Below are 27,913 nucleotides of genomic sequence, written 5' to 3'. Positions count from 1 at the left end.
TGTCGGAACTCGGTGTCCCGCCCCTTCTAATTCTCCAATGAAACAGCGCAGCTCGCCCTTCGATAGGAGGAACCATTGAGAGCGTCTTTTGCTTTGCGAGCACGAGCTTCGGTTCGACCAATTGGAATCAATGTTATTTTTTTAAATTGTTTCAGTAACGCATGAGGCGTAACGGATCCCTAAAGCGGAGCGGCGGCAGGGTGAGCGCGTCCGTCCGTCCCGTAACGGGATCGACAGCGAAGTCAGTCCTTCGTTTTCCGAGTGGTCTGAGTGTCTAGGAGCGGACTCTGTTCGGTAAATGGTTACTTGCAGAGCCTGCGTTTAGCGTCATTTTTAAGGAGGTGAATCGGAAGAGGATGGGGAAAACTGTAAATCTGCAATTAACGAAAATGTTATAAATACATTCTAGGAAAGACGAAAGATCTGAAGGCTTAACCCCAGTTCTTTCTCCACAGAGCGCCTTGGCCTGAGTGTTTGTAGTATCTTCTCTTTTACAAAGGTTAGTGGATTTTTGCCTTTCCTCATTAAGATTTGGATGTGACAGAGAATGGAGCTCAAAGAAAATCAAATAGTATTGTTTTAGATGGAGCTATAAACTCCACTCCCTCTGCACAATCCTAACCTCACCAGCAAACCCGCAGATGGGGCGGGGGCGGGGGTAGAAGGAGAAGGAGGGAGGGGGAGAGAGAGATGCTATAGTAGTCTGGCATACTGACTTCAAACTTACTGAGGCCCAGCGCCAACTCTGATACCTCCTCTTACTTACCCCTTGAACAGGACACCATGAGGGGACACCAGGCCATTGTCTCCCACACCATCACCAACTTTATTAACGCTGGGGATCTCCCATCCACTGCCACCAACCTCACAGTTCCCGCACCTCCCGCCTCTGCCTCCTACCAAGATCCACAATACTGCTTGTCCAGGTAGACCCATTGTTTCAGCTTGTTCCTGCCCCACTGAACTCGTATCTGAAAACCTTGACTCTCTTCAATGCTTTCAGGTTCCCTGGCCCCCATTGTCTTATTTTCACTATGATGTCCAGTCCCTATACACCTCCATCCCCCACCAGGGAGGCCTCAAAGCTCCCTGTTTTTTTTTGATGCCAGACCTACCCTGCCCTCAAATTTACTTGGTCCAGTTCCCTTCCTCCACCATCAACGCTGCCCTCAACTGTGTCTCTTCCATTTCTCATGCGTCTGCTCTTACCCAATCTTCCTGCCACCTTACCAGGGATAGGGTTCCTTTTGTCCTCACCTACCACCCCACCAGCCTCAGCATCCAGCACATACTTCTCCGGAACTTCTGCCAATTCCAATAGGATCCCACCATCGAGCACATCATCTCCTCTCCCCGCCCCCCCCCAAACGACTTTCTGCTTTCCACGGGGATCGCTCCCCACGTGACTCCCTTGTCCATTCGTCCCTCCCCACTGGTCTCCCTCCTGGCACTTATCCTTGCAACTGCCCCTACACCACCTCCCTCACTACTACTCAGGGCCCCAAACAGTCCTTCTAGGTGAGGCGACACTTCACCTGTGAGTCTGTTGGGGTCACATACTGTGTTCGGTGCTCCTGGTGTGGTCTCCTGTATATTGGTGACACACAGCATAGATTGGGAGACTGCTTCCCCGAGCATCTACATTCTGTCCGCCAGAACAAGCAGGATCCTCCCAGTGGCTACCATTTAATTTCCACTTCGCACTCCCATTCCAGTACGTCCGTCCATGGCCTCCCACTGATCAGGCCATATTTAGGCTGGAGGAACAACTTCTTGTATTCTGTTTGGGTAGCCTCCAACCTGATGGCATGAACATCGATTTCTCAAACTTCTGGTAACCCCCTACCTTCACCATTTCCCATTCCTTTTTCCCTCTGTCACCTTATCTCCTTGCCCACCCATCACTTCCCTCTGGTGCTCCTCCCCCTTTTCTTTCTTCCTCAGCCTTCTGTCTCTTTCACCAATCAACTTCACAGCACTTTACTTAATCCCTCTCCCTCCAGGTTTCATCTATCGCCTTGTGTTTCTCTCTCCTCTCCCCACCTTTTAAATCTACTCCTCAGCTTTTTTTCTCCAGTTTCGGTCTGAAATGTCGACGGTACTCTTTTCCTAGATGCTGCCTGGCCTGCTGAGTTCCTCCTGCGTTTTGTGTGTTGCTCGGATTTCTGGCATCTGCAGATTTTCTCTTGTTTGTGAAGGAATAAATAAAAATTGTGGAAGATATCTATTGGCCTCTGAACACTTGTGGTAACAATGAATGGTGCATTAGGAAATTAAAGTGCATGTAAAAAGAACTGATACAATAATCGTGGAGGATAGTTGATCAACATCAAAGCAGTTAAGGAAAAGGACAAGGATGGTCCTCAGCTTGAGTTTCTAAATTCAGGGGAGGCTGATTTCATTTGTATGAGACAAGACATGGTGAAAGAAGATTAGGAGCAGATGTTTGTGTGTAAAACAAAAGGACAAAGGAAGATGAGCAAGAGTTCAGGGACAGGCGCTTCCAGTGAGGGTGAAGAAAATTACGAAACTTCAGATGTCAGAATTTATTGGTTTGATATGGGGGGGGGGTGTAAATTGCATGTGTAGACAATTTTAAAAACGAGTAAGTTGAGGGTTATAGAGGGTTAAGGAGAGAATATTTGAGAAATAATCATAGCCTTTCTGCTTAAATTCCTTTCAAAACTTCCCCTCTCACCTTAATCAAATGCCCTTTTGTAAGGTGAAATCCTCCCCTCCTAGTTAATTTAAAGAAAGTAAGGTTATTTTTTCTATAATTCAATTAGGTTGATTACTTGAAAAGGGGTTGTAACATTTATGGTGGTGTATTTGCTTTTATTGAAGCATATAGGCAGTTTTTATTTGGTTAGATTTGAGTGAAGGTTTGCTAATTACAGTGTAATTCATCTCTTAAGGTGCTCATACAGACTGCATTCAAAGCATGGAAAGTGGAGCGATGTACATGAAAGGATCCAACATTGGTTTAGAATTTTCTGATAAAATGAAGGAGCGAAGGAATGGTATGCTGAAAAAGACAAAATACAATGCTCTCCTGACCTCTAAAATTAAGACCAAGATTCTAAGTAAGTATTTAATTGCTCCCAATATGCTACTGTTTGAACATTTTTTTTCTGAACTCTATCATGCATTGCAATCAATTTCAGTAAATCTCACCAAATTAAAATTGTGATCAAATTTAAATTGTCTTCTGTAGATTCCTTAAGATTGAGGATTACAGTATTAAATTTTTTGATGGATTATCCTGGTTGGAGTCTTGTTGAAGCACTTCAAAGTGCTGAGAACATTAAACTGTAAAAGAGGCCATTTGTGAAACTATCCATTTAGTTAGCAGAAACCCAACAATAGTGATCATTGAATCAGCTATTCATGTGATTTTTGTTTTCTGGTGGCTAAATTGTGATAGTTCTTTTCATGTAAAATATTTTTGGAAAACTTGATGAGGGTATTACTGATAGGGCCAGCAGTTATTTCCTGACTTACTAAACCAGTGATGTTTGAAGTTAAAGACCAGTTCCGCACATAGTAATTTATAATCAGCTAATTTCATTTAAACTGGATGCACAACACTTTACTGGTGATGCAATCTGGTGCTGATCAAAGCTGCTGGGTGGGGGGAGCTCAGTGGGTCAGGCTTCATCTGTCAAGGCAGAGCTAGTTGACGTTACATGTCAAGACCCTGCAGGACTTAGTTTAGAGGAGAGATGGCCTTTTATAAAGAGATAAGAGACGGGTTGGCAGATGTAACAAAATGAGGAGGGGGACGATGGGTAGGTGGAGTCAAGTAGGGGATGTCGGCTAACTGCCTGCCTCCACAGACGTTCTCTGACCAGCAGAGTTCCTCCAGCGGGTTGTTAAAATTATTTAAATACTTTGTTCAATTAAACCCCACGATTGCAAATTGTTATTTATTAACAGTTTATCTATTTGCAATATTTGCTCATCCATATATTCATGACTTCTGCTTTATTTTCAAGCAACTGCAAGCCATGGACACATTGCAACAAAATAGAATGAATTGAATGTCTCTAAGATAGGCAATCGTGTAATAATATTTAAGACATTTCTTTATTTAGATAAGCTACTTATTGTGCCACCTTCTCTTATTTTGTCCTTATTACAAACACAAAATATTTCAAAATTATTCTCAAAGTATCAGTTTGACTAAATCCAGAACAATTTGTTTCTTTTAGACAGTTCATCCATGATGAAAATCTCACTTAAAAATAACAACAAAGCTCTGGCAATAGCTCTTGCTAAAGAAAAACAAAAATATAGAGTGCTTGAGCAAGAAAACGTAATGCTTCAAAAAGAAATGTGCTCTCAGAGTTATGACATTGTTATGCTACAGCAAAGACTGACTACTCAGGTATTAAAGATATATTTCTGATTACTCCTGTAAATGTCAACCTCAGCTAATTTGGCGTGCTAACTTAATCACTTTCTGGGCCTGTCTTGAATTTCACTCTCATATATTGATAATTCATTTCTTTCTGGCTCCTTGTAAATTTAAGCTGAAAGTTTTATAGAGCAAGAGCTTGAGTACAGAAAGCTAATTTTGCAATGTATATGTTCAGGTACAACTTAAAGGCATGGGTAGATACACTGTGAATTGGAGGTTGGGTATGGGGAAGCATTTAGAATTGAAGTCTGACTATACAATCTAATGTGTAGGCCTTAGACTTGAGAGATATTTAAGAAAATGTTTTGTTTTAAATTTTCATTTAGATGTAATGTGTAGTTCAAGAATGCAAATGTGACCCCTGGATGTTATTTCTTTTGAGAAATAGAATGCAAAAATTTCAGTCTTGGAAGAATACTTGATGAAGATAAAAAGCTGTTTCTCAGATGCTACAAATCACCTGTCAACTGCGATCAGTATCTGCAAATGTGATGTAAGGATTTTCCTCGTCCTTTTTTTTAATAAGTTGAACTTTTGAAGTGACTATGCACATTACGTCTAAGAAAAACAATGTACGTTTTATTTAGCGAAATGTAGATTTTTGGTGTTCCCTATTCCCTCTTCCATTTCTCCTTTCCAGAGTAGGTCATCCAAATTAGTCATCTTGAAATTTATTTGATCTATAGCTTATTCAGTGTAAGTTTGTTGTGGGATAACGGAGTATTGATTTCTATCTGATGTTGCTTAGGATAATAGAGACTTGAATGCAGTAACTTGTACCTGTGGCTTTTAGTTAATTGTATTTATTTTGGCAACTGCGGTTGTGTTCTCAGTAAGTGTCTAGATTTTTCTGAGTGCCTTCCGCCCATATATTTGATGTCCCACAAACATTCAAAATTAATAAAGTCATTTTTAAATCACTAAAATATTGCTATTTTTTTTCAAGGTGTACATATCATACTTGATCTTAACACAGTGCAGTACTTTGCACTTGTCCATAATGACATTCAGTTGCCAGTTGGATACCTGCTCAGTATATTTCATTTTATATTCTTCAGTATTGATTGGGTTCCATTTTTGTGTATCTGATGTGCACCTGCTTCATGAAGGTGTTGGATCGGATCCGACTCTTGTCACTGTTCTGTTCCTGATCTTTGTTTTATTAAGAGTTGGTAGAACAATCATGAAGCAGCAAGTTTTATGCCTTGTTGCTGACTTCTAAAAGAACTTTGGATTTAAACACCAGAATCCAACAAAGGATACCTGATGCATTTGTTGAACTTTTATTGTATTTTATGGTATGGCGCAGGCTTCTTTTGCATTTTGCACAATAATCCCATATTTATTGTCAATTTTCTAATATTGTAACATTAATATCTCCAAGCAGTAAGGCTGATCAACACCTCCACCCACTAACCCACCCCCAGCCCCACAACTTTACCATTTCCCATCAGAGTCACCATATGTACTGCCAACCTTGTGTGTAGCGAGCCACACTTAGGCTGGAGGAACAACACCTTGTATTCTGTTTGGGTAGCCTCCAACCTGATTGCATGAACATTGATTTCTCAAACTTCCATTAATGCCTCCCCCACCATTTCCCAGCCCCTTGTCGCTCTCTCATGTTATCTCCTTGCCCACCCATCGCCTCCCTTTGGTGCTCCTTCCGCGCCCCCCCCCCCACTTCTTCTTTCTTCCATGGCCTTCTGTCTCTTTCACCAATCAACTTCCCAGCTCTTTGCTTCATCCCTCCCCCTCCAGGTTTCACCTATTGCCTAGCGTTTCTCTCTCTCTCCTCCCCACACCTTTCAAATCTACTCCTCAGCTTTTTTTTCTCCAGTCCTGCTGAAGAGTTTTGGCCTGAAATGTCAACTGTACTTTTTTCCATAGATGCTGCCTGGCCTGCTGAGTTCCTCCAGCATTTTGCTTGTGTGTATTGTCACTTTATGAGCATACAATCAATCTATGTATATAAGCTACCTTAAGCTATTTATATTTATTGTGTTTTTTAATTATTGTATATTTATCTTATTGAGTTTCTTTTTGTGCTGCATCAGATCCAGAGTAACAATTATTTAATTCTCCTTTACGCTTATGTAATGGAAATGTCATTAAATAATCTTGAATCTTACTTTGTGAAAATTAAGCTAATAACTTTAATACATATACTTGTATTATTGGAATTGAAGAATTTGTTATGTTTTATGTAGCGTCAAGAACATCAGTTGAATGGTTTATGTGAAGGAAGCAGTACTGTAAGTCGGGGTTACAGCTCTAGCTTGTAAGTAACTAATCCTAAATTAAATGGTAATAGTCTTTCAGAGTTGAGAGGTTACTATTATGCTACTGTTTCAAGATTTGGAACAGGAGCTGAGATTTTGTAACATTGGAGTTCAATAAATTTAGCTGAAAGTAATTCAAATATCTTATGACTATTACATTAGAATTTCAAAATGTAAATTATTAGTGTTGTGTTTTTTAATACTACTTGGTATTCTTGTCCTGTATTGTCTTTTAATTTTATTGGTGGTATAATGTATCAAACTGCTGTTAGGTTTTCTCTCTTGCCCGGGCCATCGCTCAGTAAGTGACCAATTCCCAAATTTTAGATTAAGTAGTCCTTGTTGACAGCACAATTTGTCTGTTGATGAAATTCACTGAGATTAGTGAAGTCTCTCAGGTCGCTATGGGTAAATAGGTTCTAGGCCAGTGATTCTCAGTGGGAGTGGTTAAGTGTCCCAAGAGGAATTAGGGGAAATGGGGGTGGGCGGGAGCGTTCAAGTTTCTTGGTGGGTGGTAAGTGGCACAAGACCTGACCAACCGTTAGAAGAGCAGGCACTTCCAAAAAATAAGAATGAGACACTAGAACACAGGAAGAACCACAGATCTGTGGGTGGTGAGCACTCATTGTCACAACGGATCTGAAACTTCAATCTCGTTCGACCTTGCCAACCAAACATACGTTATTGGAGATGTATAAATTAGAAACCAGGGTCTTAACAGTTCTCCTTGACTCGTATGGAATGAGCTCATGCAATTTTATAGTTGTTAAGTCAAATACACCCTCTCAACTTTCTCAGCAGATCTACAGAAAACTGGTCATGCAATGATACAGCACTGGCTGAAATCAGACAGTGAAATAGTCAATCAGTGAGCCTGCTGACCCCAAGGTTTCTTCCTGAGATATACAAAGTGACATTGGCTTCATGTGTGTGATTGAGAACCATCTTTGGGGATTGAGACCTCGCATGATTGGTCAATCACGCTAACTGCAATAGAATACAGGTAGCTTGTCAAGCACCAGCTCTATCCCAACTAACATTCAGATTCCAATCTGAATCCTTGTCAACATCATTTTCTCTGTTGTGATCCTCTTCAGCTTTGCCTCGCTGTTCCTTTGTGTGCTGCTACATCTTTCCATCCCTGTTAACTCGCTGCCATCGTCAACATCTGATAGGTCTTCCCAGCTTGTGTTAATTTTTTAATTTTAATTTAGCCCCATTAGAGATGGATAACTGCATACAGTGCGATCTGAGTCTGAAGGCACTGAAGTCTAGAATTTTAATCCTGCTAAGCAAAAGAAACTGTAGAAGGTGCATCAATACAACATTACTTACCTGGAGTAAGGGTTTTATTCCATTCTGGTCAGGTTAGCTACACCCCATATGTCTTATTTGAAATACTGCAATGTCCAATGAAGCCATCAAGATTGCAGGAACACTTCTGTAAAAGACACCCTGAAAAGGCTACTTATGGTATTTCATCTTCAGTTCTAGAAGATGAAAGAAGCATTTGAAAAGTGTTGCACACTTGAGTTATTTGCCAAGTAAGCTACAAATGACTTTGGTAGTCATTGCTTCTTATAACATTTCCAAACTGATAGCAAATTGTAGAAGATTTCATATAATTGGTGGAAGATTAATTAGGTCTGCTGTATCAGAAGTGCTCACCACTGTTCTCAAAATGGATACCAGTATCTTAAAATCAGTTCCTGTGTAATATGTAGCTGGCTGTATTGACAAAATGGTGAAGGCATTATGGACACTATGGACAGAGCTACAATCCACTATGGACAGAGCTACAACAAACAGCATATGGGATACAATTAGATGTAAGACAACGAGTCATTGATAATGGCATATGTACAGTTTATCAAAAATTGAAAAGTTTATGAAGACGTTCTCTTTTGTAAGAAGTTGACAACAAATATCAACAGAGAATCAACCTAAGGTAAGCTCAAAGTATATTGAAGATGTGATAAAACGGGTTGGCAATACTAATTGTCCCACTAGCCTTGCCCCTTTGCCCGGTTAGTCACTGCTCCTCATTCTGTCCCTCATCCAGTTTCCCCAGTAGTTCACACACTTTGCCCTCTCATTCCGTAGTTCTTGGAGTTCACCCCAACAGTAAAACAATCACTAGCTTGGCTTTAGATATTGTGCTCTACTGGTTTATAACTTATAAAAATAAGGATTCTAGACACAGGCATTCCTGACAGTTTCATTTATTTTCACTCACACCGTTACATCAGTTTGTAGCCAGCAGAGTGGCCCCAGGAGACCCAAGGAACAATTTGGGGCACCCTAAAATAACGCCTGGGTTAGTGGGAGCAGGCGCACCACACCCTACATAGACAGATTTAAACCCTCAGTTTGGCCTTGCTGAGAGGTGTGGAGGCTGGATTTGACAGCTGGTGAATAGTTATATTGGAAAGTTAACGACAAGCTGTGATGTGGAGAAAGCCTCTGTATATTTGTAAGTTTTTGTACATGTTTGTCTATTTGTAAATACACAACTTTTGAGCAGCTTCTGCTCCTTTTTTTTTTCACCTGGCACTAAATGAAACGCCTTGCACTAACATGCTGTTACAGCTTACCATCTGTCTTTTTTTCTCCAACTGGTGACCCTTGTTGGGCATGCTTACCCACACCTGACAGCAAAATATGACAGAGGGTAAAACTATTCGAATTAGGAACATGATTTCTTGTGCAACAGATGGAGCAGCATATATGACAGGTCGCCATGCTAGATTAGTGGCATCTATGAAAAAGGAAGTTCCAAGTCTGTTTGCAATCCATTGCGTAATTCATCATAAACATCTTGCAGCCAAAAACCTCAGCCAGTGACTTTTTTCAAGCATGACTCTTGTGATATCTGCTATAAACAAAATTAAAGCTCATCCCTTAAATAGCAGATTATTTTGCCAGTTATACCAAGATAATGATAGAGTTTGAACTCTTCTTCACACTGAAGTGCATTGGCTGTCAAAAGGCTGCTGCTTAAAACATTTCTTTGATCTTTTTGACACTGATTGAATTTTTGCTCAGTTGACAAGAGCTTGGAAAACAAGATTGACCTTCTACATGGAGATGCGGCATACCTAGCCGATCTATATAACAAAATGAGCATTCTAAATAGGGTGAGAATTTCAATTTTATCCAGGCAAAAAGTGCATTTTCCACTTTTATTGGAACACTGTAAATATATAAGCAAAACATTGGGAAGAGAATGTTCACAGTTTCCCTGCATGGAAAGTATGGCACTATCTTTCACAGATGGTGATTTGAAAGAGTACTGCTTTACACTTGTGTCATTGAAGAAGGGTTGTCAGAATCTATTCAAGGATTTGAACAAACTGGAAATTCTGGACTGGGTAATTAACCTATGCCTTTTCAAGGTGGAAGAACAGGAAGAAAGCTAGCAAGAAGAAATTATCGAAATTCAGAATGAAGAAGCAGCAAAAATGCTTTTTCAAAAATGTTGTCTTTTGTGGTATGTGGCTACACTGTCATACAAAGTTTCCTGGTGTTTGGAGAACTACTCTTCATTGCATTTCCATCCTCCTATCTTTTTGAAAGAGGCTTCAGTGCAGTGAACCACATACTAAAAAAAACCAAAACAAAACAGAAACCGCTTGGATGTTGTTACCGTGGGACTTGAGCCTTTTGCTGTCATAATTTGAACCAGATATTTCAACTCTTGCTAAAAACAATCAAGCTCAAGAATCACATTGATTTCAAAGCTGCCGTACAGTTCACAGGGACTGTGTAAGCTAGGCTTAAAGACAAGTAGAAATTTAAAGCAAAATCATTTTTCTCATGTTGGCTTATAGTAGACATTTTGTTATATTATGGGGGTGCAGGAAAGTATATTCTGCCTAAGACGGGCAATGGCAGGCATGAAGGTTTTTTGGGCTTTAAAAAAAAGAATACTGTTCTAAACCATTCAGATTTGTCCTTTTTATTTTTTGCTGAAATCGGCCTTTTTGGGGTACGGGGTGGGGAAGCCCTAATCCTTTTAGCCAAATTAGTCCCAGTGAACTGAAGATACTGTTTCTTTATCTTGGAGTATATGGAGCCTTGTTCTTTCATGAAGTACAATGAAAGGAAATGGGAATATGTATTTTAAAATGAATGTAAAAGAAATTGATACCATAAATGATTCTCTTTGCTTGCAGAAATACTCAGTTACCATCAGGAATCCCACAAAATCTTGAAATTCATCAAAGTGGTGGCATTAAGAGGAACTTTGCTTCTGTTAATGAAGCTGCAAACATGCCATTGGAAAATGCTGAATCTTCAGTCTGTGCTCCTCCATCTCAAACGTTTAACCTGAGTTTCCAAGAAAATTTTTCCTTAGAAAACTTAAATATGGGAAATGGACAACAGCCTATTCAAGGTATGCATGTCTAATTTTAAAAATAATTGAATGTTATCATTGTGTACCATGTGTATTCATGTAGTACTAGAATGTATACAAATAAATTGTTGAACATTTAATCATTCTTACGGGAGAGAGTATGTCGAATACCTGTTGAAGCACGAAGTCTTTGGGGTAACTGCAAGTCTGTGTCTTTGCTGTTGCTTTGCTCACGCTTGGGTGCTCGGTGGTGGTGCAGATGCTTTTTTTTTGCCGGAGGGGGGATTGTTGCTTGCTGCCGCTTACGCGTGTGAGGGAGGGGAGCTCGGGGGGGGGAGGAGGTTTGGGCTTCTAACATTTGACTGTAATTCATTCTTTGGGGCACTTCTGTTTTCGTGGATGGTTGCAAAGAAAAAGCATTTCAGGACGTATGTTGTATACATTTCTCTGACATTAAATGTACCTTTTGAAACCTTTGAAGGTTTGAACTATGTGTGGTGAGCTGGCTACAAAACTGGTTTCTCCTTATTTGGCTTTCTGTTTTGGCCACTGTCTATCTCGATCAGAAACTCTCTTTGTAGAATTCTAAAACTGAATAGATACAAAAGGTATCAGCAGGTTACGTGGCATTAAATTATAGGATGAACCATGATCGTATTGAATTATGGAGCACAATGGATAGGCCTTGCTTTGATCCCAGTGAGCACTGGTAAAGCTGTTCAAGTACAGTTAATGGAACTTGCTGAACACTAAAGCATTTTTCTAGACATTTTCACAAGAGTTTTAAATTAATACATTCCCCACGTTCTGCTGCCGTACTTTTTAATCTAGAGAGGAAGCAAAATCAAATCTTCATGAAAATGCAAACATCTTTGGGACTTTACCACTTTGGTAATTACTGAGAGTACCTTGACTGTGCTGTTCAGCCGGTTCGATGTATTCTTTGCACAACTATAACTTGTAAATAATTTTATTGTGTTAGATTACTACTGGGAAATCTAATAACTTTGGTTTAGCACTGAAGTGAAACCTTTGCTATTGGCGTCAAATACAATCACCTTTTCCTTTCTGGCCTTGGTGTCAAATTTTGCAAGATTGCATCTCCTGTGTTCTTTTCAGTCCTAAACAGTGTTATTCATCTCAATACTATTGTCTATCCATATCACCATCTTGGCCCATTGCTTAATGTTCAAATATGGTTCGGTGAATTCTAACACTGTCCTGGCCAGCCTCCCACTGCTGTTTTCTGTACACTTATTATCATCCAAAACTAATCCCCCCTACCAGTGTTGCAGCCTTCATTCCACTATTGGCAGCAGTGACCTTTTCTATGGCATTCGCTGCCCAGTGCCTTCTGACAGCCCAATGACTTTAAACTCAATGGTGTGACTAAGCTCCTCCTTTAGCTTTGATTATACTTTGCAAAGTGCCATGGGATTATAAAGAATCTGCATAGGTGCATGCATCTCTTGAAATAAGCGAGCCTTGTATTCAAATAGTATACTTGTAGTGTTTTTACTATCTGGGACAATAGGGGCTAGTTGGTTTGCCTATTAGGAAATGTGACAGGTTGTACACTAACAACAACTTCTGACAAAGACATCTCGTTTCAGTGCTTTGAGGGTGGTGTTGATCAGGACTTCAGAGACAATCTTCGTAACAATTCACTGAGGTTGTTGGTATTCATTAGAGCAGATTAGGAATTCTCTTTCATCAGAACGGTATGATAGTGTTGTGGTTAGCATAATGCTTTACAGTACGAGCAACCCAGGTTCAGTTCCCACCACTGTGAGGAGTTTGTACCTTTTCCCTGTGACCACCTGGTTTCCTCCAGGTGCTTCAGTTTCCTCCCACAATCCAAAGACATACTGATTGATAATTTAACTAACGATTGTAAATTGTCCTGTCATTCAATCGGGAGGTGTGTCTGGAAGGATCTACTCCATGCTGTATCTAAATATAAATCAAATAAGAACACTGGTGTTAGGGTCAGTTTATTATTATCATGTACTGAGAAACTGGGAAAATTTGTCTTTCAGACTGTTCATATGGGTCAATTCATTCATTACACAGTGCATTGAGGTAGAACACGGTAAAACAATAACAATGTAGAATAAAGTGTAGCAGCTACAGAGAAAGAGCGATGCAGGTAAACTAAATGTAAGGACATAAGGTAGATTGTGGTAGAGGGGAGAAGAGTGAATGTTATGGGTGGGTAGTGCCTTTGATTTTGCCGGCTGCTTTACTGAGGCAGTGAGAAGTGTAGACAGAGCCCATAAAGGGGAGGCTGGTTTCGATGATGCACTGAACTGTGTCCACAAATGTCTGCATTTCTTATAGTCGTATACAGAGCAGTTGCCATACCTAACTATGCACCCAGATGGATTGCTTTTTTAATGCATCATTAAAAGTTGATAAGGGTCGATGGGGATGCCAAATTTGTTTAGCCTCCTGTAGAAGTGTTGGTTGGTGAGCCTTTTTGACTGGTATCTACGTGGTTGGATCAGGACAGACTATCATTGATGTTCACTTACAAGAACTTAAACTTGCAACCCTCTCTGCCTCCACTGCTGAGCATGTTCACTGCCCTACTTCCTGAAGTCAATGACTGACTCTTCTGACAATTTATCTCTTCCTTGACATTACACTGGAGTGTTGGTCAAGATTTCTTTTTTGTTCTTGGGTCTATGGAGTTTTAACTGCTGTTATGCCTTTACAGCTTCAGGGCTTGTGAGAAAAAGCAGGAGTGATGTTGTTGCTTCAGTTTTATTAAAGAATAATGATGAAAGTAAAAGTTACTGGATTTTTTTTTGTTCTTCATTCGCACAGTCTTAGTTTTATGTATGATTATGTGGTTGATAGTGATTATGTTGTCCATTTCATTAAGTTTTACTTTTGTATTTTAGATGGTGTTTCAAGTCATCCTATGGTTCTCTACAATTTCAAAACGTCAACAACTGATACTCATGGTCATCTGGCATCATTTGTTCAGCAAAACCCTGCAGCAGAGCTGAGTGGGGCTGCATATGCAAATCAAAATATCACACTAAGAAGAAAAGATTCACATTCTCAACATTCTAAAATGTCCATGGAAGTAATCAAGAAAAGCAACACATCTCAGGCTAAAGAATCCTTATCAAGGAATTCTGTATCCAGTGAGAGCTTGGAGTTCAGCAGGACAAGTTTGCCCATGTTAGAAGCCGTAACTATACCAGAACAGTCTGCTTCACAAGTTTCTGACATGAAAACATGTGCTGCCGATGAGTTCATGGAGGAACAGTCAGTTGAGCTACAGAAACTGGAGGAGATGGCCTTTGATGCAGAAATGGATCTAATAGCTGATGATGTAGCAGAAATTTTTACTGTTGCAACCAAATCCACAAAAGGCAGATTTAAAACACCAGAAGGAAATCTGGAAATTGAAACACAACCTGATAGTGTGGAATCTCTGCAAAAAGTAAAACGATCCAAAGGAAAAAAATCCAGAGCTAAAGGCAGTTGTAATACAAATCCTCTTGTGTGTGAAAAGGAGCCAAAAAATTGTTTCCAGACACTTTCGAATTTGGACCAAGCATTTGAAAATATTAATGAGGTGTCCAATATTGGACTGAGTAATTGGTCAGTAGATAAAGAGAACATCCATAAAAGTAGTGCTGAGAAATATAGCCAGGTTGTAAATAGTTTGCCAGCTAATATAAAGAAAAATGTTGAGGAAACACCGCTTGCGATTCAAAAAGGGAAGAAGAGTGTTGAAGGATGTTTATCCAATATAATGGTACCGTTGAATAGGAGTGATTATAATGAACTGAAGGTAAATGAAAATCCAGATGATGCACAAGAAAGCAATGTAATTTCAAACGCTTGTCAAGAAACCCATGCTAATCTGAAAGGAAAGATTGCCCCAAAAACATCTAAGACAAAAAAGCACAAAAACATCAAGGAAGGGAAATCTAAGCAACTTGCGCATCAAAATAGAGAACCTGAAACTGAGGAGATGGATGGTGATGGCTATGGTAATGTATGTAACAGGAAAGCTGGCCAAAAGACTCTTGTGGTGACAGAAGAGCATGTGACTATAAAAGAGAACCAGTCTAAATCAACTGGTCAGGAGAAATTTGAAAAGCAACAAGTGATGGCAATAGGCTCACAATGTCCAGAAGTGAGAAGTGGTGCCTCCGAAGAAAATACTGTCAGTAAAGGCAAGGCTAAAGGTGGTACATCTGTGTATAAACAAGGCAACACCATGAAAGAATGCTCAGTAATATGTCAGAATGATACCAAACGTGAATTGCACATGGCAGAGGGTACAAGTTGTAGAAAAGTTGACACTGCATTTGAAGCATGCCAAGTGTTTGAAATGCACAAAAATTCACCTACCCTACAGAAATATATACAGCCACCTGAAATGGTACCAGATAAATGTGTGGGGGTAGATAACGTAAGTTGTGAAGTCTCTCACAAAGAAATTAGCAATAAAAGGTACAAGGAAAATAGAAAAACCTTTATAATACGTAAATGGCATAATACCATTAAAGACAGTTCCTCTGAAGTAATTAACAATGAATGTGGACAACAGGCCATAAAAGCTGAAAACGTGCCAAATTCAAAAGATAGCATTGAAGCTACCAATGTGTTACAAGAGAATATGAAGGAAATCTCAGATAAAAGAACATTGCTAACATACCAAATGCATGACAATGTTGAAAATTCATCAAGCCAACCTGAGAAAAAGCAAAAAAAAGAACAGTATCCAGTGGCAATTAACCAGTGCTTGAATAGTCTGGTGAAGAGGAATCAAAAATGTTGCAAATCAAAAACAACTCTGGAAAACCCTAATAAAAAAGAGGGGCTGGTTGAAACAACTGTTTTTTGTAAAAGCATTAAATGCCCAATCCATTCAACAGTGCTGGAGAAAAATGCAGGGTATTATAAAGTGAATAATGAACCAGGATTGTGTGAGGAGATCAACTGTATGAATTCAAAAAATGATCAGATGGCTCTTTCAAAAAATGGAAACAATTTTGAAGAGAAAACCTGCATTAATGGTTCTAATCACTCTGACCAGCAACTGTTCAGCGTGGATAATACTGGAGTGGATCTTGCAGCAACACAATTTTCAGAAGTTTTAGGTATGCTTTTATTTCTGTTCAAACAATTCTGATACAATTACTTCAACTAATTGGTGTAAATAAAGTATTTTCCAAAATATAGCAAATTACTCTGAATGTAGATGTCAAGAATGAGCTAGGGCAAAGAAAAATATCAGGTAATTTTACTTATTAAAACGTAAGTCAATTTAAAATTCTGTTGCTTGAGTCCTCGCTGGTGTTAAATCCCATTCACATATCACCTGTACTCATTAGGCTACATTCTTGCCTGGCTAGGTAATACTTCATTTTTAAGTCCACTCTTTCAAATCCACTTGTAAATTTTGACAAACTTGCTATAACACTGATAATGCAAAATATATTGGAGCAGTTGGAAAAAATAAATGTGAATTTGGTCCAACTGAATTAAAATTCACTCCATTAAATTTGAGTCTGTGAGTTACATAATTTAGTCTGGAATTTAAAAGTGGTGATATTGTTAATCTTTAACAAGAATGCAGCAAAAAATCAACATTTTACTGGCATTTCTGAGAAACTGTAAATGAGTTGTGTATTGGCTATATTTGTGGAATGAAAGAGGGAGGGCAAATGAAGGGGTGAAATTGATTGTGGTAGGTGGAGAAAGAAATAATCCATTATATACTTTATAGTATGATAGAGGCACATTTGATTGAATCTGGTTGTCAATTATACATTTGGTTTCCAACTAAATGTTCGGTTAATGTACAAATAAAGCCCTAAGGGCAATGGCAAGCAATTGAGAGGAAGCCAAATGGACTATGTAACAGATGAACATCTTTAAAATATTAATAAAAGAATTGGGACATGAGCAAAATAGTTCATCTAATCAGGTAAAATTGCATTAAATGAATTGCAGATTTGAACTTGAATACTACAGCAAAAGATGTATTTGAATAAATAAAATTGTGTGATTGTTCTGATGTTGAATGCTTTTCTTAAAGTTCATTGGATCCTGTTTTATCCATTATTAACTGCTAACAATATTTGGAGGAAAAAAAGCTCTTGTCTGTAAATTATTTCAATGAATCATTAATTTGAAGGGAGAAATAAGTACTAATTTTCTGATACTTATCTGCATCTGTACTGACGCTTTGGTCTGACCAGTCAACATTAGTTATCCAATTTTAAGATGTGTATTAGATTACATCGCATTTCTGGTGGTCATTGCACTGAATAGAGTGGTTTATACATTTTCTAAATTGAGAATGTTCAAAACCCAGCAAGAAGTACTCATTTTCACACACATGCTACAAATTGTACAAGGTTATTCTCGCAAATGGTAAAAAGCAAGTAACATTTGTACTCTTTCAGCTTGATATGTAACTCCAGGAACAATTTAAATCCATTAGTGAGTAATAGGAGTACAGTGGAATCTGGTTCATTGGGCTACTACAATGGGTAGTAGAAGAAGGAGGCTAACCATTGTTTTCAGGGCTATGACGTCAATGCTTCTCCTCCCCCGCCCCTTTGTCTTTCAAATTACTGGTCTTTCAACTGAAGCTACAAGCATTCTTCAAATCTTTCCTCATCTTTCATTCTTCAGTCCTGACGAAGGGTTCCAGCCCGAAACGTCGACTCATCATTTCTAACTGATGCTGTCCGACCTGCTGAGTTCATCCAGCATACTGAAAGTGTTGCTTTGATCACAGCATCTGCAGATTATTTTGTGTTTAAGTTTCTAACTAGTGTCAGGTGTGTCTGCTTGTATGGCCATTCTGTGGCTAATACTGTTCTTGGAGCAAAAAGTTTTTAAATGGGGCCAGTTGTGTGTATTTATAGTCAAAAGCAGTGATCTTTGTCTCTTCTAGTTGGTGAGAAATAAACAGTAAGACAATTCAGAACTGTTTTGCTCACTGCAGTTTCAGACATTCAGACTTCGAAATACCATAAACAGCTAGCTGTGAAAAGAAACAATTTCACTGCTTCAACAAGTTAGGAACGATGAAGAATTTGAAGGTATAAGCAATCAACTTGGATGCTGCCTTTGGTCACTGGTCCCTTTAGGATGCGTCACTGCGCAGTGACTGAAATACTCCTGCACACACGTAGCCTTTGTTGCTGCACAGCTGGAAATTGCTTTTATATACGATAAAAGCATTGTCTCAAAAATATCAGAGCAATGCTGTGATTTAAAATTTGTCACTTCTGAGAAAGTTAAGACTTTCACTGATTATATTGAATCTCATGCTTGGAAACAAATTTGAAGAACTGTCAATTCTTGTTGGCATCATTGGAACATTTCAAACTTTTGGTGCTAACTGAAAGCATGGATTCAGTATTGTGAAGTCAGTCACATATAAATCCAGAAACAGACTAGAAGTGGGACATTTGGATGATCTAATGAGGATTAAGATGCAGCTTTCATTTGGATGCAAAATTAATTTGGACTGAGTTTATAGACAATAGATTTGTAATAAAGACATGAGTAAAAGTTTACACAATGTGAAAGTGTACTGTATTTCATTACACACTTCAATTTATAAATAAAATCAATAGTATATGATTTTTGAATTTCCAAACTTAATATTCATTGTATGCATGTTACAAAAAAAATTAAGTGTCACTCAGTTTTCAGGTCGTGTTTTAACAAAATACCAAAATATTCTGATCAGAGCAATGGTTGGTTCAGGCAGCTGAAAAATCTAGAAGGAACATTGCCTTTGGTCCACACCAGACACTCAGCTCTCACCTGTGGCTCCAAGTAGCTGTTTGCATGTGACAGTGGCTATACCTCAGTACACCATTTCAACAGGCAAGCTAAACTAGATGAGGGTAGCCAGCAGGTGTCATACCGCAGTGAGATAGGGGCATGCAAAGTCAGCTTTGGTGGGCTGGGCAGATCAGATCTACAGAGAGATTCAATGGACTGGGAAGTGGTTCTGCAATGCTGCGTAGAGAGCGAAGGGCAAGATGAGGCACTGAAGAAGTCATGGAAATCCACTGCAACCAGGGAAGACTCCAGTCGTGACCCACTCGTCCCACTGGACCTGCACCTCCAAGGTTGAGAGAGTGGAATTGCCTAGTGCTATGGCTTTTCCACTTCTCAAAAACTTTCCCACACAGGTTTCACGTCATTGTCAGAGACGATGGACGACCACCAGTTGTTCTGCATTTCATACACATATTTAATTTGTTACTCAGTTCAATGGTATTTAGTCTTTCTTTACATCTTTTTAACTATTTCCATGAGACTGGCCAATTGGGGTAGCTGCAAAGTATACTGGTCCTAATGTATCTCAATGAACCAGAATCCACTCTATTACAAAAAATAAAATAGCAGTTAAGTATATTCTCTGGGCTTGTTTTAGAAATACTTCCATTCCTTTATTGTTGCTTATCTAAATTCTTTGATCCCAACCAAACAACACTGGGAATTTCGTCACTAAGGAGAACTGTACTAGTTCATGAAAGTAGTTCACCATCATCTTCCCAAGAACAACTAGGAACTGAATAAATACTGGTGTTGCCCATGAAGTCCACATCTTGTAAAGTTGGCTTCCAGTTTCACATTAACCATATTTTCCTGTAGAATAATGTAAACTTACCTATCCTCAGAATTCTGTATTTCCTGCACAATTCCTCTAGAATTTTGCGGTAAAATCAAAGTTTGATCATTAGGTCAGACTTATCAAGTGGATCAGCACCGAAACAGCATTTTAAATGAGACAAAATTGTTGATCAGGAAAAATACTTTCACTGAAACCTCATGATCCTAAAATGGAGATTAGAGACTACAAATGAATTTTCTTTCCAGACTTTGCACAAAATGCTTTTTGTTTCCAATGATCATCCTGCCATAAATGGATAAAATAAATTCCCCTATGGAGTCATTGGATGTGTTCCTACATTTAAAAGCCAAGTTACTGAAATAGCTTTTTAATCAGTAGTGCTTGACATTTTCTACTGTTTTCATGTCAACCTGGTGTAATATACCAATGGCCTGTTTCCTTCTCCTTTTACCCCATACAGAAAAGAAAGAATATAAAGTTCTCAAAGATGTGTCAAACTTAACTCCCAGCAAATTTAACCGTCAGTCACAACTTTCAGAAGGAAAACAAGGACTTGTGTGTTTACGCAGCAAACGCCAGGCCACTGCAGTAGCAAACTACAGAGAGCCAACCCTCAATAGGTATGTGAATTTTGTTAATTTAGTTTTACTCAAAAGCAATATACTGGCAAAGCATGTTGGATTAAAATCACTTCAAAAAGTTGTGCTTCTTTACCTAAACTTAGAGAATGTTTTTGCTGTTCTCAAACAAGATTCTAATCCTGTTTGAAAATGCAGTGGCTAAGCAAAGAAGGCTCCCTCGCATGTCCTGCAGAGAAAGTCTCAATTTTTGCAGGAAAGGTCAAATTAAGGATGCTAATTGCAACTATTTCATTTTCCATATAAATTGCCCAACTACTTGAAACTTGAAATTTAAAAGCATTTTAAGAGTAGTGCTCAGTGGTTCAGAGCTGTGGACAACCCAGATGGGGATGGGACTCTTTGTTCTTGATGCCAATGTTGCTGCATTGAGGGTGAAAACTTTGAGACCAAAATTAATAAATGAATGAGAAAAACTGTAGCTTAAATATGGCAGTGCACCAATTGATTTAATTCCAGGTTCTGCCATCCACACCTGGTAGGGATCTGTGAGCTAAAAGATTTGTATTGGGCTGAGTATATTTGCCAATAGTGGATTTCAGTCTCCTGATTAAAAATACATCTTATGCTAACATTTGATGAAATGCCCTAGAACCTTAAGAAATTAGAAATTATAACATGGAACCGATTTCTGTTCAGCTCAACTGTTTCTATCTGTTTTAATATCCTCATAAGCAGCAGCTCCTTCTAACCACATGTTAATATATATATATACCATTGACCTACTGACTGCCAACACAACCTATTATGAGCTGACTTTAATCTGTATTTTTCCAGCATTTCAATTTCACAACTACATTTTTAAATCCTGTCCATTTTTTCCACATCTTAATTCTAATGAATCTCTTCATTGTAGATTCCTCAACTGTTGAAGAGTCTGTTTCCATTTACCCTTTTTATTTTAACACCACCAAATTCTCTAATTTCCTGTTCTACTAAGAAATACTGTCTTTAATGATTTACAGTTAATTAATGCTGTACTCAATTTTAATGTTTAAGCAGACTTAAAACTGCACAGCACTTTAACTACAAAACACAAATTCTGCAGATGCTGGAAAGCTTGAGCAATACACACAAATGCTGGAGGCTCCGGGCTTTGGGTCTGTGGACTCCCATTTCGTTCTGAATGCTGTTGCTTGCTTTTCTTGTTTGCACAATATGTGTTTTTATTTCTTCTCTCTGCGCATTATATGTTGGTCTTTTAAAAATTGGGTTCTTTTGGGTTTCTTGTTTTGTGGCTACCTGTAAGCAGATGAATCTCAAGGTTGTATAATTTATACGTAAATGTACATAAATAAGGTACTCTGAATGTGAACTTTGAACCTGCAAATTAACCTTTACAGAATCCTGCTCAAGGACTCCTAAGTCCCATTGCACCTCAGAGTTTTGAATTTTCTCTCCATTTAGAAAATAGTCTACTTTTTTTTCTTCTGCCAAAGTTCATTATCATATACTTCCCGACACTGTATTCCATCTGCCACTTCTTTGCCCATCCTCCTAATCTGTCTTACATCCTCTTTAGCCTCTCTACTTCCTCAAAACTACCTACCCCTCCACCTATCTTCATATTGTCTGCAAATGTGGCCACAAAGCCATTAATTCTGTCATTCAAATCGTTGACATATAACGTAAAAAGAATCAGTCCCCACACAGACTCCTGTGGAATACCACTAGTCACTGGCAGCCAACCAGAAAAGCTTCCCTTCTTTCCCACTCTTTGCCTCCTGCCAATCAACCACCACTTTATCCATACTAGATTCTTTCCTGGGCTCCTAGCTTGTTAAGCAGGCTCATGTGTAGCACCTTGTCAAAACGCCTGCTGAAATCGATTCTCCTTTGTCTAACCTGTTTGTTATTTCTTCAAAGAATTCCAACAGATTTGTCAACCAAAGTTTTCCCTTAAGGAAACCATGCTGACTTTGGTCTCTTTTATCATGTGCTTCCATATACCTCAAAACCACATTCTTAATCAATTCCAACATCATCTCTACCACTGAGCTCAGGCGAACTGGACTATAATGTCTCTTATTCTGCCTCCCTCCCTTCTTGAAGAGTGAAATGACATTTGCAATTTTTCAGTCCTCCAGAACCATGCCAGAATCTATTGATTCTTGAAAGATCATTACTAATGCCTCCACAGTCTCTTCAGCTACCTCTTTCAGAACACTGGGATGTTGTCCATTTGGTTCAGGTGTCTTATCTGGCTTCAGATCTTTCAATTCCCAAAGCACCTTCTTCCTAGTAATAGCAACTACACTCACTTCTGCCTCCGGCACTCTTCGAACTTCTGGCATACTGCTAGTGTCTTTTATGGTTTAGACTGATGCAAAATATTTATTCAGTTTGTCCACCATTTCCTTCTCTCCTATTACTACCACTCTGTCATCATTTTTCAGCTGTCCAATATCTACACTTGCTTCCCTTTTACTCTTCATACATCTGAAAAATACTTCTGGTATCCCCTTTGATATTATTAGCTAAGTAACCTTCATAGTTCATCTTTTCTTGGAGGGGATCATAGTATTGAATGCTGAACTAAAGTTCATTGACTTTAGTTCAGCATTCAATACTATGATCCCCTCCAAGCTGATTGCCAAATCTCACCAGCTTGGTATCAGCTCATCCCTCTGCAATTGGACTTTGGACTTTCTGACTAACAGACCCCAATCAGTTAAGGTAGACAACCTCTCCTCCTCCACTGTCACCCTGAACACTGGTGTGCCTCAAGGCTGTGTGCTGAGCCCTCTTCTGTACTCCCTTTTCACCTATGACTGTGTTCCTGTACATTGTTCTAACTCCATAATCAAGTTCGCAGACACCACGGTGGTTGGTCTGATCAGAGGGGATGACGAGACGGCCTACAGGGACGAGGTCCAGCACCTGGCTGCGTGGTGTGCCCGCAACAAGCTGGTCCTTAACACCCAGAAGACCAAGGAGATCATTGTGGACTTAAGGCATGCCAGGAGTCACACTCATGTCCCCATCTACATCAACGGAACTGTAGTGGAGCATGTATCAAGCTTCAAATTCCTTGGTGTCCACATTTCCGAGGATCTCACCTGGTCCCTGAACTCCTCCATCCTGATCAAAAAGACACAACAGCGTCTTTATTTCCTGCGGAGCATGAAGAAAGCTCACCTCTGTCCCAGGATACTGACGGACTTTTACCGCTGTACCATTGAGAGCATACTCACCAACTGCATCTCAGTGTGGTATGGCAATTGTCCTGTATCAGACCGCAAAGCACTCCAGCGTGTGGTGAAAACTGCCCAGCAGATTATCGGCACCCTATTGCCCACCATTGAGAACATCTATCATAAACACTGCCTGGGCAGGGCAAAAAGCATTATCAGGGATGCATCTCACCCTAACCATGGACTTTTTACTCTCCTCCCATCCGGTAGGCGCTACAGGAGCCTCTGGTCCCGCACCGGCAGGCACAAGGAAGAGTTTCTTCCCTGAGGCTGTGACCCTGCTGAACCTCACATCACAGCGCTAAGCAGTATTGCATCCGTATTGTACTGTCTCAGTACTTTTATATTTGTGTGCTGTAGCACTTACTTTTTATTCGCAGTTATTTTGTAAATAACACAATCCTTTGCATTTCTGGTCAGATGCTAAGTGCATTTCATTGGCTTTGTATCTGTACCCAGCACAATGACAATAAAGTTGAATCTAATCTAATCTAATCTAACACACACAAAACGCTGGAGGAACTCAGCAGCTCAGGCGACATCTATGGAAAAAGGCGCAGTTGACATTTCCGGCCGAAACCCTTTGGCAGGACTGGAGAAAAAATGCTGAGGAGTAGATTTGAAAGGTGGGGGTAGGGGAGAGAGAAACACCAGGCGTTAAGTGAAACTTAGAGGGGGAGGGATGAAGCAAAGAGCTTCCTCAACTGCATCTCTTCCATTTCACGCATGTCTGCTCTTACCCCATCCTCCTGCCACCCTACCAGAGATAGGGTTCCTCTTGTCCTCACCTACCACCCTCCCAGCCTCCACGTCCAGCACATAATTCTCCAAAATATCCGCCACCTACAACTGAATTCCACCACCAAGCACATCTTTCCCTCCTTCCCACTTTCTGCTTTCCACAGGGATTGTTCTCTATGCAACACCCTTGTCTATTCGACCCTCCCCACTGATCTCCCTTCTGCCACTTCTTGCAAGCAGAACAAGTGCTACACCTGCCCCTGCACCTCCTCCCTCACTACCATTCAGGGCCCCAAACAGTCCTTCCAGGTGAGGCAACACTTCACCTGTGAGTCTGTCAGGGTCCTATACTGTGTTTGGTACTCCTGGTGTGGCCCCCTATATATCAGTGAGACCCGATATAGATTGGGACACCACTTCGCCAAGCATCTATGCTTTGTCCACCAGAACAGGCGAGATCTCCCATTGGCCACCTATTTCAATTCCACTTACCATTTCCATTCCAATAGAGGTGTCCCCAGCTTTTTGAACGCTCGCTTTACAAAACCTCACTGTTACAAAAGACCTACATTAGTTACCTGTTTTCGCTAACAGAAAGTGTTTTCACTGTTATGAAAAAAGGCAGTGCACGCCCCGAGCAGCCAATCTTACTCAGTTGACAGTAGCCCTGTCTTCACAAACAAGAGAAAATCTGCAGATGCTGGAAATCCGAGCAACACACACAAAATGCTGGAGGAACTCAGCAGGCCAGACAGCATCTATGGAACAAAACACAGTCAACGTTTCAAGCTGAACGTCGACTGTTTTTTTCCATAGGTGCTGCCTGGCTTGCTGAGTTCCTCCTGCATTTTATACATTTTGCCCTCTCTTCTTCTTGAGTTAGGACTGGATTTAAAGTTTATTTAAAGCTTCAGCTTCAATAATTGCTTGCAGCCATTTGGACTCAAAATAGAAGTCTTTTTCAAGTAGGCGTATTCACAGCATTCCCAATATTGCTTTCTTTCATGTGTGTGTGGTTGATCATGAAATTTGGATTACCTCATCAGTTTGATATTTGTTCTGTGGATTTATCATTTTTGCAATATTTTCATATTTATGAACTGTGCAGAAATGTTCAAATGTAAAGAAATTATTGCTGCGACAATTCATGAACTTGATATTTCTTATTGCAGGAAACTGCGTCGAGGGGATGATTTCACAGATACAAAATTTCTACATTCACCTGTATATAAAAGTGGACAGAAAGACAAGTGCCGAATACCAAAAAGTCACAATTAGGTACATGAGGCGGAGAGAAACAACTTGTATTTTATTTTCTTTGGTTTTATAATCTTCTAAACTTCCTAAAATGGCAGTTGAAGTAATACTTAGATGTCAACTGCTAAGATATCAGAACTGAATAGCTGTTTTGATATTTCAGTATTACTTTAGGTTTGATTATGTAGGTAAAGATTTTGTAACTAGGTTAATGTACTTGTGTAAATATTAAGACTGTTGCAAAAATGCTAATACCAGCACTACCATTGTTACTATGTAATGGATGGAGTACAACTCAAGCATCCTACTTGTACAGATAGTTATTCTACCTAGTTTTGTGCAGAATTAATGCAGCAGAGCTCACCTAAGTATGTGCTGGAAAGCTAAGCCTTATTGTACTAAGATTGTGACAACCTACATATCTGAGGTCGCTGTGATCAGTTTGCACCTTGCAGGAAGAGGCAATCCTTGAATAGGTGACAATGCAGTGGAGAACCTAGTTCAACAATAGTTTTGTATATAGAATGGGTTCTGCTTTGTTGCTGTAGCTCATGTAATTAGTTTTGTGTAGATTGGGTAAACTTGTTAAATGTATGTTAGCCATTTTCTGTTCATTCTCTGAGTTCAGTTGATATACTGTGCATTGTCACGGATTTCTAAGTATACTTGTCTTAAGTTTTGTATTGCATTGAACTTGACAGTTGAACCTGAATAAATACTTGAGATGCATTAAATATAATGCTCTGTGAAAATGTTTAATCACAATTGTATAATCGTTGACTCATACCAGTTTAATTAAGGAAAGCTAAAACCTCCCAAGATGTATAAATTGGAATTGCAGGTGATCATTTTCATTGGACTTATTTGCAAAACTGCTGTTCTGCTCTATTTTAATCTTCTGCCCTTTGTGTATTTATATTCAGCAGATAGAGATCAAAAATCTGTTTTTTTTTGACAATGTTCTGGATATAACATCCAGTCAAGCATTTTAGAACAGTGTTCAGGAGCTAATACTTTGCCAGCAAGAGCAAAAAAATAGTTCAAGCACAAGGCAGCTTTTACCTTAGTGGTTCCACATGACAGACATCACCAACAAAATGTTGATATATCAACCTGATGTGTCAATGGGCTTGAGTGTGTAACGCGCTGTAAGGTTTCACTGCTAATGTAATGGCCTCTCTGTAATGTTTCACTGCTAAGGTAATGGTTTCTCTGTAGCAGCAATATTTGGGTTATGACTAGAGATATCGGGGGCTTTGAAATGTGTGCTATCCAATGAGAGGCATGTTGTTCTTTCTTGTGGATCTGGGAGCAGGGATTTTGCGGTCTTTTGTCAGTGAGAGATGAGAGAAGATGTGAATGGAAAGAGTTGGTAGACTGGCAGATAGAGTGGGCTCAGAATGAGGGGCTGACAGTCAGTAACGCTCGGAGGAGGTGGATGGGGAACGAATGGCTGAATCCGTGAGCTCCAACATGCACATTAGACTGTTTCATTAAAATATGCCTTTTTTATTTTTATTTTCTTTACTAGTCAGATTAAGATTTATAAAGTTCAGTCGTTAAATTGCATATGGTGTACTGTCTGATACTTTGTGGTTTGAATTTGTAACCAGGCAACACATCACGCAGCATCCACACAAACAAGATTTCTCAGTTTGGCTGGGCCAGAGGCTGTCCTCCCCTAGACAAATGCATGCTGGCCAAACCTGAGGGTTACAATTGTGGGAGTATCATTCGGGATTGATTCCATTGGATGCTGTGTGATTGCCCTGAGCGTTGAACCAGTGGGTTGTATGTTTAAGTCTGTGCTGGTGTGGATGTTGGCGGGGTGGAGCGGTGGTGTGCTTCCATGGGGTTACCAGTAACTAATGTGTACATATTGAGTGGGGTGGATAGTCATACCCTGGATGAATTGTTAATTCGATTTTTGAGTACGGTTAAAGCTGCTGGCAAAGTTGCTGTTGTAGGGCGGAGATTTGATAAAACAGTGGGCTCAGACCTTGTTTTAGTTCAGACTAGTGCTGACGTAACGGTAATGGAACTGCCAGCGTCTGTCAGTGCCCCAGGTGAGGCAGGCCTGTCCATACTGTCAGGGAGGAGGGGAATGTAGCAGAGTGGGCTGAGTCACAAGTCGAGCTTCCCGTAGCTAGGGGTGGAGACTTCAAAGACAGGGTTCTGTCGTTTCTGAGGAGTGGTCGGATTTGGAATGTCTAATTTATCTGTGTCCCCCATTGAAATCTGAGAATCCTGAGGTAGTATCCGCTCTTACCTTTCTGGCAAATAAATGGAAAAATGCCCAGGTTCAAAGTCCCTGCTATGGTAGGCTCCGCCTATTCTCTGAAATAACACCCACCCCCGGGGGGGAAGAGGAGTATGAGACTTGGGC

The 27,913-nt window shown here is 39.8% G+C and overlaps 1 protein-coding gene across 3 annotated transcripts; it reads left to right on the top strand.

Moving 5' to 3' along the window:
• The first annotated feature begins 192 nt into the window (after positions 1-192).
• LOC134347666 (shugoshin 2-like) lies at positions 193-26,251 on the top strand. Of its 3 annotated transcripts, XM_063050033.1 has the most exons (9): positions 193-499; positions 2,916-3,083; positions 4,212-4,387; positions 4,809-4,913; positions 6,631-6,701; positions 10,878-11,098; positions 13,966-16,188; positions 20,158-20,317; positions 25,443-26,251. In XM_063050033.1, the coding sequence occupies exons 2-9, from the start codon at positions 2,942-2,944 to the stop codon at positions 25,546-25,548; spliced, it is 3,204 nt and encodes a 1,067-aa protein (XP_062906103.1). In that variant the 5' UTR covers positions 193-499; positions 2,916-2,941; the 3' UTR covers positions 25,549-26,251. The 3 variants fall into 3 exon arrangements, with proteins under 3 accessions (XP_062906103.1, XP_062906104.1, XP_062906105.1); XM_063050034.1 differs by lacking the exons at positions 193-499; positions 2,916-3,083 and having other exon boundaries at positions 4,269-4,387; positions 4,803-4,913; XM_063050035.1 differs by lacking the exons at positions 193-499; positions 2,916-3,083 and having other exon boundaries at positions 4,333-4,387; positions 4,747-4,913.
• Positions 26,252-27,913: the final 1,662 nt, after the last annotated feature.

The sequence above is a fragment of the Mobula hypostoma genome, chromosome 6, assembly GCF_963921235.1.
Source record: "Mobula hypostoma chromosome 6, sMobHyp1.1, whole genome shotgun sequence".
Lineage (NCBI taxonomy): Eukaryota > Metazoa > Chordata > Chondrichthyes > Myliobatiformes > Myliobatidae > Mobula > Mobula hypostoma.
This window is presented reverse-complemented; position numbering and strand designations above follow the sequence as displayed.

Excerpts from the sequence above, each read along its gene's own strand:
- LOC134347666 (XM_063050033.1), top strand. The coding sequence starts at position 2,942 with ATGGAAAGTGGAGCGATGTACATGAAAGGATCCAACATTGGTTTAGAA. Across the intron at positions 3,084-4,211 it reads AATTAAGACCAAGATTCTAA|ACAGTTCATCCATGATGAAA; the intron begins GTAAGTATTTAA and ends TGTTTCTTTTAG. Across the intron at positions 20,318-25,442 it reads AGAGAGCCAACCCTCAATAG|GAAACTGCGTCGAGGGGATG; the intron begins GTATGTGAATTT and ends TTCTTATTGCAG.